The sequence below is a fragment of the Leucopleurus acutus genome (genome assembly GCF_964270905.1).
Source record: "Leucopleurus acutus genome assembly, chromosome: 3".
NCBI classification, from domain to species: Eukaryota; Metazoa; Chordata; class Mammalia; order Artiodactyla; family Delphinidae; genus Leucopleurus; species Leucopleurus acutus.
Window position 1 is genome coordinate 49,012,537 of NC_139145.1, and position 15,994 is coordinate 49,028,530.

Consider the following 15,994-nt stretch of genomic DNA (forward strand, 5'->3'; position numbering starts at 1 on the left):
ATGGTTTTTCCTTATTTCCTGTGAGTCTAGACATATAGATTTTTAACTATTGTAAGTAACACTGCACTAAACGTGTTTTGCGTAAAGATGTGCCCACATTTTACATTATATCCTTAGATTCCCAGAAATGGAATAACTAGAACAGAGGTCTGAACAATTTTAAGAATCTTGAAACATATTGCAACATTAGCGCAATTTTGAAATAGAATTGAAGCCCTTGCCCTGGGAATTTGAAGGGTTGCACTTTAATACTAATACACCCCGTGAAACTGGGTCTGTCACTGGACCTTAGTTCACTTTCTGTATCTCTAAAACCTACCTTGAATCTCCTTTCAGTATGTGTATCTCTAAAATCTTCCTTCCCTCCCTCTCAAGGCTATTATGGGAAAAGAACTTTCTTCTCCAAGCAGAGCATTGCTTTGATATTAATTTTAGCATTGTAAATATATTGATAAGAAAATTTTCCTACTGTAACAACCCCAGAGGGGAAGGGACTGCCTGTCTCGAGTTCTTCCCATCAGTCAGAATTCTTTCATAGTTACTTTTAAATTGCTTGGCACCAATTAGGTGCTGCCTAAGTGTGTATTAAATGAATGACTAAAAGCACAGCAAGGGGGAAGTATAACTGGGAGAGGCTAGTGGTGGTTATTCACATTTGATAACCTTGTTGTCTTTTATTTTCTATTTTTGTTTTTATTTTTTAATTATTATACATTAAAATTGACTTTCTGATATACAGTTTCATAAACTTTAACACATGTGTAGATTCATACAACCATCACCATAATCCAATATAGAACAGTTCCATCACCACCAAAACACTCTCTCAGGCTGCCCATTTGTATTCACATCTTCTCCCACCCCAACCCCTGACAACCGCTGATCTGTTCTCCACCACTATGGTTTTGTCTTTTTGAGGCTGTTAGAGAAACAAAATAATACAATATAATTTTTACCATTGTCTTCTTTCCCTCATCATGATGCCTTTGAGAGTCATCCAAGTGGCTGGGTGTATCAATAGTACCTTCTTTTTCATGGCTGAGCTGTGATCTAGTGTTCACTCATCCCCTTGTCCCTGGGGGGACAGGTCATTTCCAACTTGAGGCATTTATGAATAGAGCTCTTCTAAACATTCGTGTACAGGTCTCTGTGTGTTCTTAAGTTTCTTGGGTAAACACCTAGGAGTGGAATGGATATGATAAATGTATGTTCAGCTTTATGACAAATGACTAAACTGCTTTCCTAAGGGACCATCATTTTACATTCCCATCAGTGATGGATGAGTTCCACTGTTCTTTTTCACCAACACTTGTCAATACTTTTTATTTTTTCCTGTTCTAATAAATAAACAGTGATGACTCACTGTGGGTGTAATCTGCATTTCAGTAATGACTAATCATGTAGAACATCTCTTCATGTGTTTATTTGCTGTCTGTATAACTTCTTTGGTAAAATGCCTGTTCAAATCCTTTGCCCATTTTAATTAACTTGTTTGTTCTTACTGTAGAGTTTTGTTTTTTTTTTTTTACATCTTTATTGGAGTATAATTGCTTTACAATGGTGTGTTAGTTTCTGCTTTATAACAAAGTGAACCAGTTATACATATACATATGTTCCCATATCTCTTCCCTCTTGCGTCTCCCTCCCACCCCTCTAGGTGGTCACAAACCGCGGAGCTGATCTCCCTGTGCTATGTGGCTGCTTCCCACTAGCTATCTATTTTACGTTTGGTAGCGTATATATGTCCATGCCACTCTCTCACTTTGTCTCAGCTTACCCTTCCCCCTTCCCATATCCTCAAGTCCATTCTCTAGTAGGTCTGTGTCTTTATTCCCGTCTTACCCCTAGGTTCTTCATGACCTTTTTTTTTCTTAGATTCCATATATATGTGTTAGCATACGGTATTTGTCACTCTCTTTCTGACTTACTTCACTCTGTATGACAGACTCTAGGTCCATCCACCTCACTACAAATATCTCAATTTCGTTTCCTTTTATGGCTGAGTAATATTCCATTGTATAATGTGCCACATCTTCTTTATCCATTCATCCGATGATGGACACTTAGGTTGCTTCCACGTCCTGGCTATTGTAAATAGAGGTGCAATGGACATTTTGGTACATGACTCTTTCTGAATTATGGTTTTCTCAGGGTATATGACCGGTAGTGGGATTGCTGGGTCGTATGGTAGTTCTATTTTTAGTTTTTTAAGGAACCTCCATACTGTTCTCACAGTGGCTTTATCAATTTACATTCCCACCAACAGTGCAAGAGGGTTCCCTTTTCTCCACACCCTCTCCAGCATTTATTGTTTGTAGATTGTTTGATGATGGCCATTCTGACCGGTGTGAGTTGATACCTCATTGTAGTTTTGATGTGCATTTCTCTAATGATTAATGATGTTGAGCATTCTTTCATGTGTTTGTTGGCAGTCTGTATATCTTCTTTGGAGAAATGTCTATTTAGGTCTTCTGCCCATTTTTGGATTGGGTTGTTTGTTTTTTTGTTATTGAGCTGCATGAGCTGCTTGTAAATCTTGGAGATTAATCCTTTGTCAGTTGCTTCATTTGCAAATATTTTCTCCTATTCTGAGGGTTGTCTTTTGGTTTTGTTTATGGTTTCCTTTGCTGTGCAAAAGCTTTTAAGTTTCATTAGGTCCCATTTGTTTTTGTTTTTATTTCCATTTCTCTAGGAAGTGGGTCAAAAAGGATCTTGCTGTGATTTATGTCATAGAGTGTTCTGCCTACGTTTTCCTCTAAGAGTTTGATAGTGTCTGGCCTTACATTTAGGTCTTTAATCCATTTTGAGTTTATTTTTGTGTATGCTGTTAGGGAGTGTTCTAATTTCATAAACATTTGTGTACAGGTCTCTGCGTGTTCTTCTAAATTTGTGTTCTTTAAATTCTTCTAAACATTTGTGTACATGTCTCTGTGTGTTCTTTCGTTTCTTGGGTAAACACCTAGAAGTGGAATGGATATCATAAATGTATGTTCAGTTTTATAAGAAATGACTAAACTGCTTTCCTAAGGGACCATCATTTTACATTCCCATCAGTGATGGATGAGTTCCACTGTTCCTTTTCACCAACACTTGTCAATACTTTTTATTTTTTGCTGTTCTAATAAATAAGCATGATGACTCACTGTGGGTGTAATCTGCATTTCAGTAATGACTAATCATGTAGAACATCTCTTCATGTGTTTATTTGCTGTCTGTATAACTTCTTTGGTAAAATGCCTGTTCAAATCCTTTGCCCATTTTAAGTAGCTTGTTCTTACTGTAGAGTTTTGAGAGATATTTATATATTTTGGATACAAGTCCTCTGTATTTGCAAATATTTTCTCCTAGTCTGTGTGGGTGTTTTGGTTTTGTTTTCTTTTCTTTTCTTTTTCATTCTCTTAATGGCTTTCACAAAGCAAAGCTTTAACTTTGATAAATTCCAAAGTTATTTTTTCTTTTATCAATTATGCTTTTGGTGTCATATCTAAGAACTCTTTGCTGAACTCTAGGTAACAAAGATCTTCTATGTTTTCTCCCAAAAGTTATATGGTTTTAAGTTTTACACTTAGGTCTGTGATCCATATAATCATGTGACTTTTCTTTATACTGTCAACATGGTAGATTGCATTGATTTGAGTTTTCAAATTTTGGACTTGTGTTACAAAACCCCACTTGGTCTTTTTATATATTGCTGAATTTGATTTGTTAATATTTTACTGAAGATGTTTGTTTCTATGTTCATAGGGGCTACTGGTCTGTAGTTTTTTCTTGTACCATCTGTCTGGTTTTAGTATCAGGGTAAAGCTTGCCTCGTGGAATGAGTTGGGAAATGCTCCTTCCTCTTCTATCTCTAAAAGAGATTGTATAGAGTTGGTCCTATATCATTTTTAAATATTCAGTAGAATTTGTCAGAGAAACCTAAAGATTTAAACAGATACTTGACCAAAGAGGATATACAGACAGCAAATAAACACAAGAAAAGATGGGCTTGGACATTTCCTTTCCAGAAAGTATTTAAGTACAGATTTAACTTCAATAGTTAGAGGAATGTCCAGGTTATGTATTTTTTCTTGGATGAGCTTTGGAAGTTTGTAGTTTTTCAGTAATTGGTACTCTTTATCTAAGTTGTCAAGTTTATGTGCATAGGAATTGTTCATAGTGGTCCCTTAGTATTGTTTTAAATATCTTCTGTATCTATAATGCTATCCCCTCTTAAGTTTCTGTAATTGGTAATCTGTGCATTTAATTTTTTTTCTCTGTCAGTCTTGCTTGAGGTTATCGATTTTATTAATCCTTTCCAAGAATCAGCTTTCGGTTTCATTGATTTCTTTTTCCTATTTTTCTATTTTCAATCTCACTGACTTCTCTTTTTATTTCCTTCCTCCTGCTTGCTTGCTTTGTATCTAGTTAGCTCTTTTTTTTTTCTAGTTTCTTAAACTAGAAGTTTATTGATTTGAGACCTATCTCCTTTCCTAACATAAGCACTTGGTGCTATAAATTTCCCCCTCAGCACTGCATTATCTGCATCCTACAAATTGATGTTTTATATTTTTATTTTTGTTCAGTTCAAAATATATTCAGGGGAGATTACCTTGAGACTTCCTCTTTGGCTCACTGAATATTTAGAAGTGTATTTCCTTCCAAGTGTTTGGACATTTTCCAGTTCTCTTTTTGTTACTGGTTTCCAGTTTGATTCCATTATGGTCAGAGAACACAGTTTGTATTTCATTTCTTTTATAATATTTTTCAGCTTGTTTTATGATTCAGGATATGGTCTATCTTGTGAAAGTTTCATGTGCACTTGGAAAGAATGTGTATTGAGTATTTTATAAATGAATCAATTAAAACAAGTCACTGACAGTATTGTTCAGTTTATATTTTTACTCTCTGTCTACCTTTTCTATCGAATACTGAGGAGTGTTGACATCTTCAACTGTAATTGTGTATTTGTTTCTCCTTTCAGTTCTGTCAGTTTTTGCTTCATGTAATTTGAAGAATGACTGTTCATGTATAAATATTTAAGGTTTGTTATGTCTTCCTGGAGAATGGACCCCTTTATCATGATGTAGTGTACGTCTTCATCCCTGAGAATCTACCTTATTCTTTTTTTTAAAAATTTAATTTACTTATTTTTTTGTTGTGCCAGGTCTTAGTCGCAGCAGGAGGGCTCTTTAGTTGCGGCTCACCAGCTCCTTAGTTGCAGCTCACAGGCTCCTTAGTTGCAGCATGCATGTGAGATCTAGTTCCCTGACCAGGGATCGAACCCGCATCCCCTGCAGTGGGAGGTGGATTCTTAACCACTGTACCACCAGGGAAGACCCGAGAATCTTCCTTATTTTTAAATGTTTCTTTTCCACTCTTACTTTTAACTCACCTATGACATTTAACGTAGGTTTTTGTAGGGACCCTGGTGGTCCAGTGGTTACAACTCTGTGCTTTCACTGCTGAGGGCATGGGTTCGATCCCTGGTCGGGGAACTAAGATCCTGTGAGCCTCACGGCACGGCCAAAAACAAACAAAAAAAGTAGGTGTTATATCATGTCAATAGCACATAGTTGGGGTTTCTTTTATTTGGAGTGTTTAGGCAGTTTAATGTTGTTATTGATATGGATGTTGTTTTGGTGTTTGTCTTCTGTTTGTTCTGTTTTTTATCCTCTATTTTCCCTTCCCTGCTTTCTTCTGGAGTATCTGAACATTTTTTAATATTCCTTTTTAACTTACCTATTCTCTCTTTTTTTTTTTTAGATGTTGGGGGTAGGAGTTTATTAATTAATTAATTAATTTTTGCTGTGTTGGGTCTTCGTTTCTGTGCGAGGGCTTTCTGTAGTTGTGGCAAGCGGGGCCACTCACTATCGCGGCCTCTCTTGTTGCGGAGCACAGGCTCCAGGCAGGCTCAGTAGTTGTGGCTCACGGGCCTAGTTGCTCCGCGGCATGTGGGATCCTCCCAGACCAGGGCTTGAACCCATGTCCCCTGCATTAGCAGGCAGATTCTCAACCACTTTGCCGCCAGGGAAGCCCCCCTATTCTCTTTTACTGTATCTCTTTGTGTATGTATATATGTGTGTGTGTGTATGTGTATGTATGTATTAGTGATTGCACTAAGAATTACAATATGTGTAACAGTCTACTTAGAATTAATATCTTACCAGTTCAAGTGGAATGTACAAACCTTATCATCATATAGGTCTATCATCTCTCCTTTTTGTTGTACTTAGTCTTATGTATTACATCTGCATACACTGAATACCCCGTCAGACAATGTTATAATTTTTGCTTTTACCCATCATATTTTAAAGAGCTCAAAGGAAAAAGAATAGTCTATTACATTTACCCAGGTGTTTACCAGTTCTGTTGTTCTTCCTAAATTCCTGAAGTTTCAAGTTGCCCTCTGGTACCATTTGCCTTCTATTTAAAGAATTTCCTTGAGCAGTTCTTTTAGAGCAGGTCCATTGGTGATGAATTTTTAGTGTTTCTTCATCTAGAATGTCTTTATTTCAACTTCTTTCCTGAAGGATATTATTATTGAAGATAGGATTCTTGATTTACAGTTCTTTTATTTCAGCAGTTTTAAAATGTTCTTATGCCTTCTAGTCTCTAAGCTTTCTAATGAGAAATCCACAACTCATTCAAACTTACTTCTTCTATGTAATGCACCATTTTTCTTTGATTCTGTTCCAGATTTTTTATTAGTTTTTTTAACACCTTTATTGGAGTATAATTGCTTTACAATGGTGTGTTAGTTTCTGCTTTATAACAAAGTGAATCAGCTATACATATACATATATCCCCATATCTCCTCCCTCTTGCATCTCCCTCCCACCCTCCCTATTCCACCCCTCTAGGTGGACACAAAGTACTAAGCTGAGCTCCCTGTGCTATGCAGCTGTTTCCGATTAGCTATCTATTTTACATTTGGTAGTATATATAAGTCCATGCCACTCTCTCATTTTGTCCCACCTTCCCCTTCCCCCTCCTCAAGTCCATTCTCTACATCTGCGTCTTTATTCCTGTCCTGCCCCTAGGTTCTTCATAACCTTTTTTTTTTAGATTCCATATATATGTGTTAGCATACGGTATTTGTTTTTCTCTTACTTCACTCTGTATGAGTCTCTAGGTCCATCCACCTTGCTACAAATAACTCAATTTCGTTGCTTTTTATGGCTGTTATTTGTTTTTAAAAATGATACGTCTGAGTGTGGATTTCGTTGGGTTTACTTTGATGTTCAGTGAGCATCTTTAATCTGTAGGATTATGTTTTGCCAAATTTGGGAAGCATTCAACCATTCCTTCCTATAGTTTTTCTGTGCTGCATCCTTTCTGAGTCTTTGACTCAAATGTCAGATATTCTGGGATTATCTTTTGGGTTCCTGAGGCTCTGTCCATTTTTTTCCAATATTTTTTCACTTTCTTTCAGATTGGGTAATTTCTATTGATGTTCAAAAGTTCACTAGCTCTTTTTTATGTCATTTCTGTTCTTCTATTGAGCCCACCAAGTGAGTTTTTTACTTCATTTTTTTGTTGTAAAATTCCCTCCTTTTTTTTTTTTTAAGAAGATGTTGGGGGTAGGAGTTTATTAATTAATTAATTAATTTTTGGCTGTGTTGGTCTTCGTTTCTGTGTGAGGGCTTTCTCTAGTTGTGACAAGCGGGGGCCACTCTTCATCGCGGTGCACGGGCCTCTCACTATGGCGGCCTCTCTTGTTGCGGAGCACAGGCTCCAGACGCACAGGCTCAGTAGTTGTGGCTCACGGGCCTAGTTGCTCCGCGGCATGTGGGATCCTCCCAGACCAGGGCTCGAACCCGTGTCCCCTGCATTAGCAGGCAGACTTTCAACCACTGCGCCACCAGGGAAGCCCCCTCCTAGTTTTAATGTTTGGTTACACTTTCTAGTTTTCCATCCTTTCGAAGAGTGTTCACCCTTATTTCAGAGCATTTGTATAGTGGCTTCCTTAAAGTCCCTTAATAATTCCAACATCTGTGGCACCTCACTGTTGGCATCTGTTGAATGTCTTTTCTCAGGAGGATTGAGATTTTCCCACTTCTTTGTATGCTGAGTATTGAGAAGTGCAAGCTGAGCAATTTTGTATTGCATTCTGGATATATTGGATGTTTGAATACATCAGATTCTGGGTCTTGTTTAAATTAAATGTACTGGTTGAGTGGTACTTTGAATTCTGATCTTCTTGCCCAGTCTGCCTGCTACCATTTACCTTTCAGAGTCTGAAAATAGTTGTTCCATTCATTCTGTCCCGGTTTTATAGCTAAATTCAGTAGACTGCATGGAGTGTGCTTCCTCCATCTTACCTGGAAACAAACCTGTCTTGATAGGCCAATTAATTAAGCCCATAATTTATAAAAATTAAGCCTGTGGTTTTTATATAGCTGATCTTATCCATTTTTGACAGCTCGATCACATTTATGTTACTGAACATTCTTTTCCTTGTGTCACTGCCCACTGTGACACAGGCCCCTTATATACCTGGGCCTTTGGCTGTACTACACTTTCCTGTTGTCTGTCCTATTTCCCATCCCACCCAGTGACTGACTAGTCACTCTTATCTTATCTTCTTTCAGCCAAGAGAAGGTTGGAATTTTCCAAAAGGAACTTTGTAGAGGAGGCAGGATGAAAAGTAAACTCTGTGAATTTGGAGAGTGATAAGTACAGCTCTGCACAGCACTGCCCAGCCTGGAGAGCCCTTGCATGTCCTTTTCTCACCCCTTAGAGACAACTAGGCCAGGCTTCTTTTGACCCATTTCACAACTGAGTCAACAGGAGTTTTAGGTATTTCAAGTGATCTCCTCCAGTTTTAGAGAAGCAGAATTAGGACCAGGTAGATTTCCTGGCCCCAAATCTAATGTACTTACTGTGGTTTTGTGCCACAGTTTGACAACTAATGAGTCAATGATTTTGTGATTTGGCTAACCCAACTTATAGAACACTGGCCCTGTGCGTTTTCCACAGCATGCTGTGGCCTGAGATTAACAGCCTGCCACAGACCTTTGGATCTTCCCCTCAGCCGGGTGTGGGTGGCACCCACAATCTGGTAGGGTTCACAGTTCTTCCCAGGATCTCATTGGTTTCCCCTTCCATGAGCTTCTATTAAATATCTACTATAGCTCTGGTACAGCCCCAAGCCCATGAGATAGGAGGAGGAATAAAAGCATTCTCAGACTCCTGGTCCCCATGATCCCAGGGGGTCACCTGGGCTCTCTGAAGCTCATGGGGCCTGCCAGACAGCTTTAGGGTGAAGTGTCAGGGATCTGAGCTCACAGTGGTCTCCTTTCCCTCCAGTCCTCCAGGCCTCCCATGAGCAGGATAAAGAAGCCCTTACCCGCTCCTTCCAGGAGGCCAAGGCGGCCCTGCAGGTGAGACGGGTTGGGCCATGTCAGTCTCTGTGATGTGACCACCACACTATTATATTAGCTCAGGAGGACTTGGTCTGAGATGAGGCTTGGCCTGTTTTTCAAGGACCGCTGGGAGCATCTTGGAGACTTCGTGGGCCTGGTGCCACAGAGTGATTAGAGCGATGGGTGGATGCACAGGGACCTGCGGAAGCAGGAGAGGAGGTGTCCGAGCCAATCTGGCTGGTCAGGGACTTCCAAGAGGGATGGAGATCTAAGCTGGAGTCTGAGGGTGGGTTAGAATTTTTCAGATGAAGAAGGGTAGGAAGAGTGCCTTAGGTAGGAAAAATAAAATAAAAAGTGTTTAAAGCCATGGAGGAAAGGGAAAAAATATAGAGTACCTGTGGAACTGAAACAAGTCCAAGATGACTGGGTATAGAGTATAAGTGGGAGATAGCTGAGGCCAGAGAGGGAGGCAAGGAGCAGACGGTGGGAGTCTGTGAGCCACAGTAAGGGGGTGCACTGTCCTAAAGGCAACGGGCAAGGTTCGGGTGGAAGAAATCCTCGGCAGGGGAGCAGTATGGAGACAGGAATGCACCTGGCAGCTGGAAGAGTGATGTGACGTTGGCTGCAGGAGAGGCGTGTAGAGGGAGCAGTGAGAGAAGAGAAAGGGCAAGGACACCGAGCCCGGTTTGCATGTATTTTGAATGCCAGACTACCACCGGCCTTGAATGCCCTGACATCGTCCCCAAGGGTATGGAGAGGTGGGGCTGTGTGTTTCGAGCAGTGGTCGAAGTAGCTAGAGCCTGCACTGTTGGGCAGAGCTACAACAGACTGAAGAACCCAATACTGACCCCTCCCTGTGGGGTGGAGAAGTCCACCTCCAGCCTTATGGGCCAGGGGTTCATCATCCCCATCCCACTCCCTTCTCCAGGAGACCACCGACAGACTGACCGCACAGCTGGAGGCCTTCCAGGCCAAGGTGAAGAGGGTAGAGGAGTCCATCCTAAGCCAGGACTACAAGAAGCACATCCAGGTAGGCAGCAGTTCACCCGCAGCTTCTCCTTCCATCTCCAGGGAGGTCCAGGTCTGGGCAACAGGAAAGGCCAGTCCCTCTTCAAGGACAGGGCTCAGACCTGACACTCTTACCTTCGCAAGGGTCTGGAAGAAACAGCGTCCCCGTGTCACTGAGGGGGAAGGTAAGGTTCAGAGAGAGGCATATAGGATGGTCAAGAGCTCAGGCTCTGGACTCAGAACTAGGTGCAAAGAGCAAACCTACCACTTAGCACAAGCGACTTGACCTCTGTGAACCACGGTTTCCCCATCTGTGATGGTGTGAGCACAACATGCACTATTGAATAGAGTAAGATAAAGCACATTAAGCACTTTCCATGGGCCAAGAGAGGGAGGTGACTTGTGAAAGTCAGAGCTGGGGGCAGAGTGGGGAGGAGGGAGGTCGCCCGTGCCCCGCTGCCCCCTCTGCCGGATGGTCTGCTGAGATCGCTCTGTGCTCCTGTCTAGGAGTACGGGAGCCCCAGCCAGTTCTGGGAGCAGGAGCTGGAGAGCTTACACTTTGTCATCGAGATGAAGAACGAGCGAATCCACGAGCTAGACAAGCGGCTCATCCTCATGGAGACAGTGGTCTGTGGCTGGCAGCGGCTGGTTGGGGGTGGTAGCGGGGGCAGCTCATGCTTCTACTTTCTGGGCACTTCCTCTGTCAGGTGTGCAGAGGGAAGGCACTTTGAGGAGGGCCCAGCCTGGTCCATACCAGCTGTGACCTGCCACCTGTGCCGGCTCTTGAGCCGCTGAGGCTGGTCTGGGTCCAACAGTGCCTCCTTGTCATCTGGGTCCTATACATTTCTTGACTGCTCATGTTGCTGTCACTTGGGTGACGCTGGGCAGGTAGCCGGGCTAATCAGGAGGGGCTGGCAGATGTCACAGGTCAGGCAGGGGCTGAGGAAGAAGTCAAGGCTGAAAAAAAAAAAAGTCAGACAGATTTGGAAAGCCAGAGTCAGCAAGGACAGGCCTGGGCAGTGGTGGGCATTGGGGACACAGGTGGCTTTGTCTCCAGGAGAAGGGAGGCCTTGGGAACCTAGGGTTGAATCCAAACGGATTATGTTACGTTGTCCTGGAAGAAGTTCCCTGTCCTCTTGTGTGGCGCACAACCTAAATTTTAAATCAGACCATCTCAGAGCTTCCCTATAAATTTTTTTCAACCATTTCTGTGGAATAGCATAACAGATACACTTACATTTTTATACATTAGATACTTCTGACTTTTGGAAAACCAAAATACTCTGGTGAACTGATGGAGATTTTAAATAGTAGTGGCGCTCTTCTTTTTTTAATACTCGTCTGGCAAAGCGAAAAGCTGGCAGTCCTGTGTTCATGCCTTAGCTGTATTGTTCCAAGTAATCTTATTGCTTCACGAAATGTGACATTTGGTCTCAAGTAAATCAGTGTTTTCAGTGAGCACAGATAAGAGGGAGGTGACAGCACACATTGTGTCGAGTGAGGTTGGTGGCTTTCTGAGCTCGCTCTTATTTGTCACAGAAAGAAAAAAACCTGCTGTTGGAGGAGAAAATCACCACCCTGCAGCAGGAGAACGAGGACCTCCATGCCCGAGGCCGCAACCAGATGGCTGTGTCCAGGTAGCTGCTCCCACCCCTCTCCTCCCATCCCCACCACTTTTTCTGTGAACTTCCAGTTGGGAGAGTCTCCAAGAGGCCCTGGGAATGGATTGACGTGGGCCCAGGCCTGTCTGGGGAACGCGGCTCCTCTTTGCCTGGGGGGTCAGCAAAGGGAAATCCCAAGGGACCGGCTCTACCCGGAAACAGAAGTCACAGGGCTGATTAATATCTGTTTGTCTCCATCCTGGCTAAGTGGGCTCCATGGGAAAGCCCAATCCAGGAAGAAGGAACAGGAAGCGTAGGGTTCAAGAGGCCAAATGAATGAATGAATCGGTTGTAAGGGATCCGTAAGTAAGAACTAAGATCACGTGGCAGATGTAATTTGTTGACTACACATTATCTCATCTAATCCTTGTAATTACGCTAACAGCCAGTCCTGTTATCATTCCCATTTTACAAATTCACCAAGAGTGAATACCTTGTCCAGAGTTACACGTCTCAGTGGTGGAGCAGATCTGAACCCAGAGCTGTCTGCTAAACTTTAGACAAGCCTAGAATGGGATACTAGGGCCGTCTCTTCAGTTCTCCCAACTGGTTCAGAGGCTGAGAAAAGGCCAGGGTGGGAGTGGGACTTGGGCGGGGGGGTGGTGTCTGAGGGCCACACTCCTTGGTCAACAGCTTTTTTTTCAACAGACCAACAAATTACATCCGACACATGATCTTATTCTCATTTACGGATCCCTTACAACTGATTAATTCATTCATCGGGCCTCTTGAACCCTAAGCTTCCTTTCCTTCTTCCTGGATTGGGCTTTCCCATGGAGCCCACTTAGCCAGGATGGAGACAAACAGAGTTGCCTTTTGGGACAGGCAGACGGGGTGGTGGGCCCCCGGGGAAGGCTTCCTGGAGAAGTGGGCTGGTCGCTGCAGTTGATGGAGACCCCGAGGGGCGGTTTCCCGCAGGCAACCCTGGGCTCTGTCTGTGTCCACAGGCAGCTCTCTGAGGACCTGCTTCTCGCCCGAGAGGCCCTGGAGAAGGAGTCGCAGTTGCGCCGGCAGCTCCAGCAGGAGAAGGAGCAGCTGCTGTACCGGGTCCTCGGGGCTGACGCCTCCCCCACCTTCCCGCTGGCCTCTCTCACCCCCACTGAGGTCTCCTACCTCGCCACATAGCGCCTGGACCACCGGGATGCTGTGGTCACAGCTTTCTCTCGAGGACTTGGCAGAGAAAACAGCAGGGGCCTCTTGTCCCTAGGAGGGGACAAGGGTGGGAGTGAGATGGGGAGCCAGGATGTGCGGCCAGTCAGCCCTGGGGGCTTGGGCCACGTAGACTCACCCTCGGGGCTTCAGGGGCCCCTCAAGTTGGCGCAGGGGACAAGCAAGAAGAGCCCTTTCCTCCCTCCCCTTCTGTCTGTTCAGATCGGGGGGTTCTGAGGCTTTCCCCAGGGGCAGCCATGCCATATTGGTCGTCTGACCAAGAGGAGACAACCCACTGGTCCTCACTTCCCGCAGCCATCCCCCCAAGCCCCACTCCCACCCCGGCCTTTTCTCAGCCGCTGAACCGGTTGGGGGAACTGAACAGACGGCCCTAGTGTCCCATTCTAGGCTTGTCTGAAGTTTAGACTAGGGGCTGGGGGGCAGGGGAGGACAGGGGCCACATGCTGTGAATCAAACTGGGGAGGGTGAGTGGCTGGGAGGGGGGCACTGGAGGCCCTGCCGACTGGGCAGTGAATCGGGCATGGCACCGGTCCCAGGCCCAGAATCCGGTCAGTCTAGGGGTTACCGGCAGAGCTGCTGCTCCTGGACCGGGCAATGCTCACTGCCCTGCACTCCCCGTCCCTCGGCCTCAGTGCCATCAGGACACGGGGGCCACCTAGTGGATCTAAGTACCCTCGACAGCCAGAGCTGGAACCTCATCCCTGTACTGATGAGGAAACCAAGGCAGGGAGTGGGACCCGCAGAGCCAGGACTAGGGCCTCACCTGTCATCCAGGTTTCACCTTATCATACTTTTTCTTCCTCCCCAGGCTCTGGGAGGCCATGTCTGAGACTTGGTCTTTCTCCTCCTTGCTCTGACTGCCCCCCACCCTTACGAGTGCTCTCTTTCATTCCTGCTCTCCACTCAATTCCTTCTACCACCCCTGACCCCAGGCCCACGGATCCTGGCCCTCAGCCTCCCCGTCAGTGCAAAGGGGTGGCTCGAGTAACTAACCCCAGCAGGCCTGTCCAATCCCGACTGTCTGTGGATTCAAGATTCTTCTCAGGAAGTGTTGGGTCATCTGGAACCAATAACAATCCCACCCCTGTATAAGCATTTTAATTAAATGCTTTCATACACACCTCTCTCCTTGATCTGCAAAAGATCCTCAAAGCAGGTTCTTACCCAGCTTTAGCAGAGAGCAAACTGAGATCACAGGAGCCAATGGGCCATGCCTGGGGTCCCCCAGCCCCCCGGACCATCACGTAGGAAAAGTTAACTCACAGGAACTGAGGTTTCCTCTGTCATCCCAGACTGCCTTCTTCATTCCCCCAGATGTGGGCTTCATCCATTTCTAGTTCTAGGGGTTCAGATGTGACTCTGTTTCTTCAGCCCTGGGCAAACAGGTTTTCCAGGAGCCTTGGGGACAGCTCTGGAGTGAAACACACACATACTTCTTCCTATAACTTTTCCCAAAGCCTGACTAGGATAGGCTAGTTCATTGGATGTTAATGGTCACAACCAAGAAAAGAATGGGTAGCCAAGTAATTTGGGAAACTCTAGGTTCACTCAAGTTAAACAGCTCTGCAAACCGCAGGATTTCTCAGAGCCTTTAAGATGCTAACATGCACTGCAAACTCCCAAGGAGGAAGCAAAGCGTCCAGCATCTCCTAAACATCTTTGACCAAGTTTCTCCCCCAACCTGAGCACTTCAGGCTGCAGAATGCACTTTAGAAAACATCGTTCTAATTGAGAGAGTTGAGGGCTGGAGAAGGGGCAGGTTGTGGGAAGTGGGGTTTCCCTCATGCAGCCCGTGGTGGTTGTGAGGAGGTGAACTGAGGTCCTACCCTCACCCTGGGGCAGGCAAGCTATGGAAACTAAAAAACACGTGATAGGGCTTCCCTGGTGGCGCAGTGGTTGAGAGTCCGCCTGCCGATGCAGGGGACACGGGTTCATGCCCCGGTCCGGGAAGATCCCACATGCCGCGGAGCGGCTGGGCCCGTGAGCCATGGCCGCTGAGCCTGCGCGTCCGGAGCCTGTGCTCCGCAATGGGAGAGGCCACGACAGTGAGAGGCCCACGTACCACAAAAAAAACAAAAAAACCCCACGTGATACTGCCTTGATTTGGCCCCTGTTTTTCTGGGAGAGGGTGGAGGTGGGTCCTTACTCAAGGCCTCTGCTAGGGGCAGGGATCCTTGAGGAGTAAGTCCTGGGGCCTGGGGGGACTCACCAGCAGTTCTGGGCTCCTCCTCAGGTACTGGGGCCCCACGGGCCCTGGCTTTGCTCAGGCTTGGCATAAAGCCTGGCTCAAAGGCTGGCTGTCAGAATAGGGTGAGGCCTGGAGTGAGGCCATGAGGCTGAAACAAGAGGTGAAAGCAGTGATGGGCTGGCAGAGTGTAGAGGGTGAACGTGAAGGTTCTTTCTGCTCTGCAAGGGGCATCTCCTTGGCATCAAAACCACCGAGGTTCATACAGTCACCTACCCCTGCTTCTACCTACTGCTCTACACCTGGATGCCAGGGAGCGAGGGAACACAAGGACACGGGTGGTAGCTGTCCCTGGGCCCTGAAGGTTCATGGCCTGGCAGGTGTCAATGCCAGTGTCCCCGGCCCAGGTCTCTTCCACATATAGGGTGTTCCCTGCATCCTACCTGGCTTTCCTGGCGTACCTGTTCACATCGCCATGGGCCTGCTCACTGACATCAGCGGGTGGATCCAGCTGCAGAGACAAAAAAAACCCTGTCCATCAGCTGCCCCAGGTGCCATCTCTGACTGGGGCACAGTGGGCAGGTTAGAGGCACAATGTACCCCTTCAGGGAAAGGAGGAGCTA

At 45.2% G+C, this 15,994-nt stretch overlaps 1 protein-coding gene across 2 annotated transcripts in view; it reads left to right on the forward strand.

Moving 5' to 3' along the window:
* CCDC69 (coiled-coil domain containing 69) overlaps positions 1-13,591 on the forward strand; it is a 36,165-nt gene extending 22,574 nt beyond the window's left edge. The window contains exons 5-9 of one of the 2 annotated variants that reach the window (XM_082835285.1): positions 9,292-9,365; positions 10,276-10,377; positions 10,863-10,982; positions 11,895-11,992; positions 12,964-13,591. In XM_082835285.1, coding sequence (XP_082691411.1) covers positions 9,292-9,365; positions 10,276-10,377; positions 10,863-10,982; positions 11,895-11,992; positions 12,964-13,141 — 572 coding nt within the window. In that variant the 3' untranslated portion in view covers positions 13,142-13,591. Of the gene's footprint in view, positions 1-9,291; positions 9,366-10,217; positions 10,378-10,862; positions 10,983-11,894; positions 11,993-12,963 lie in introns of both variants that reach the window. The other variant, XM_082835286.1, reaches the window with a different exon arrangement.
* The last annotated feature ends 2,403 nt before the right edge of the window (positions 13,592-15,994 follow it).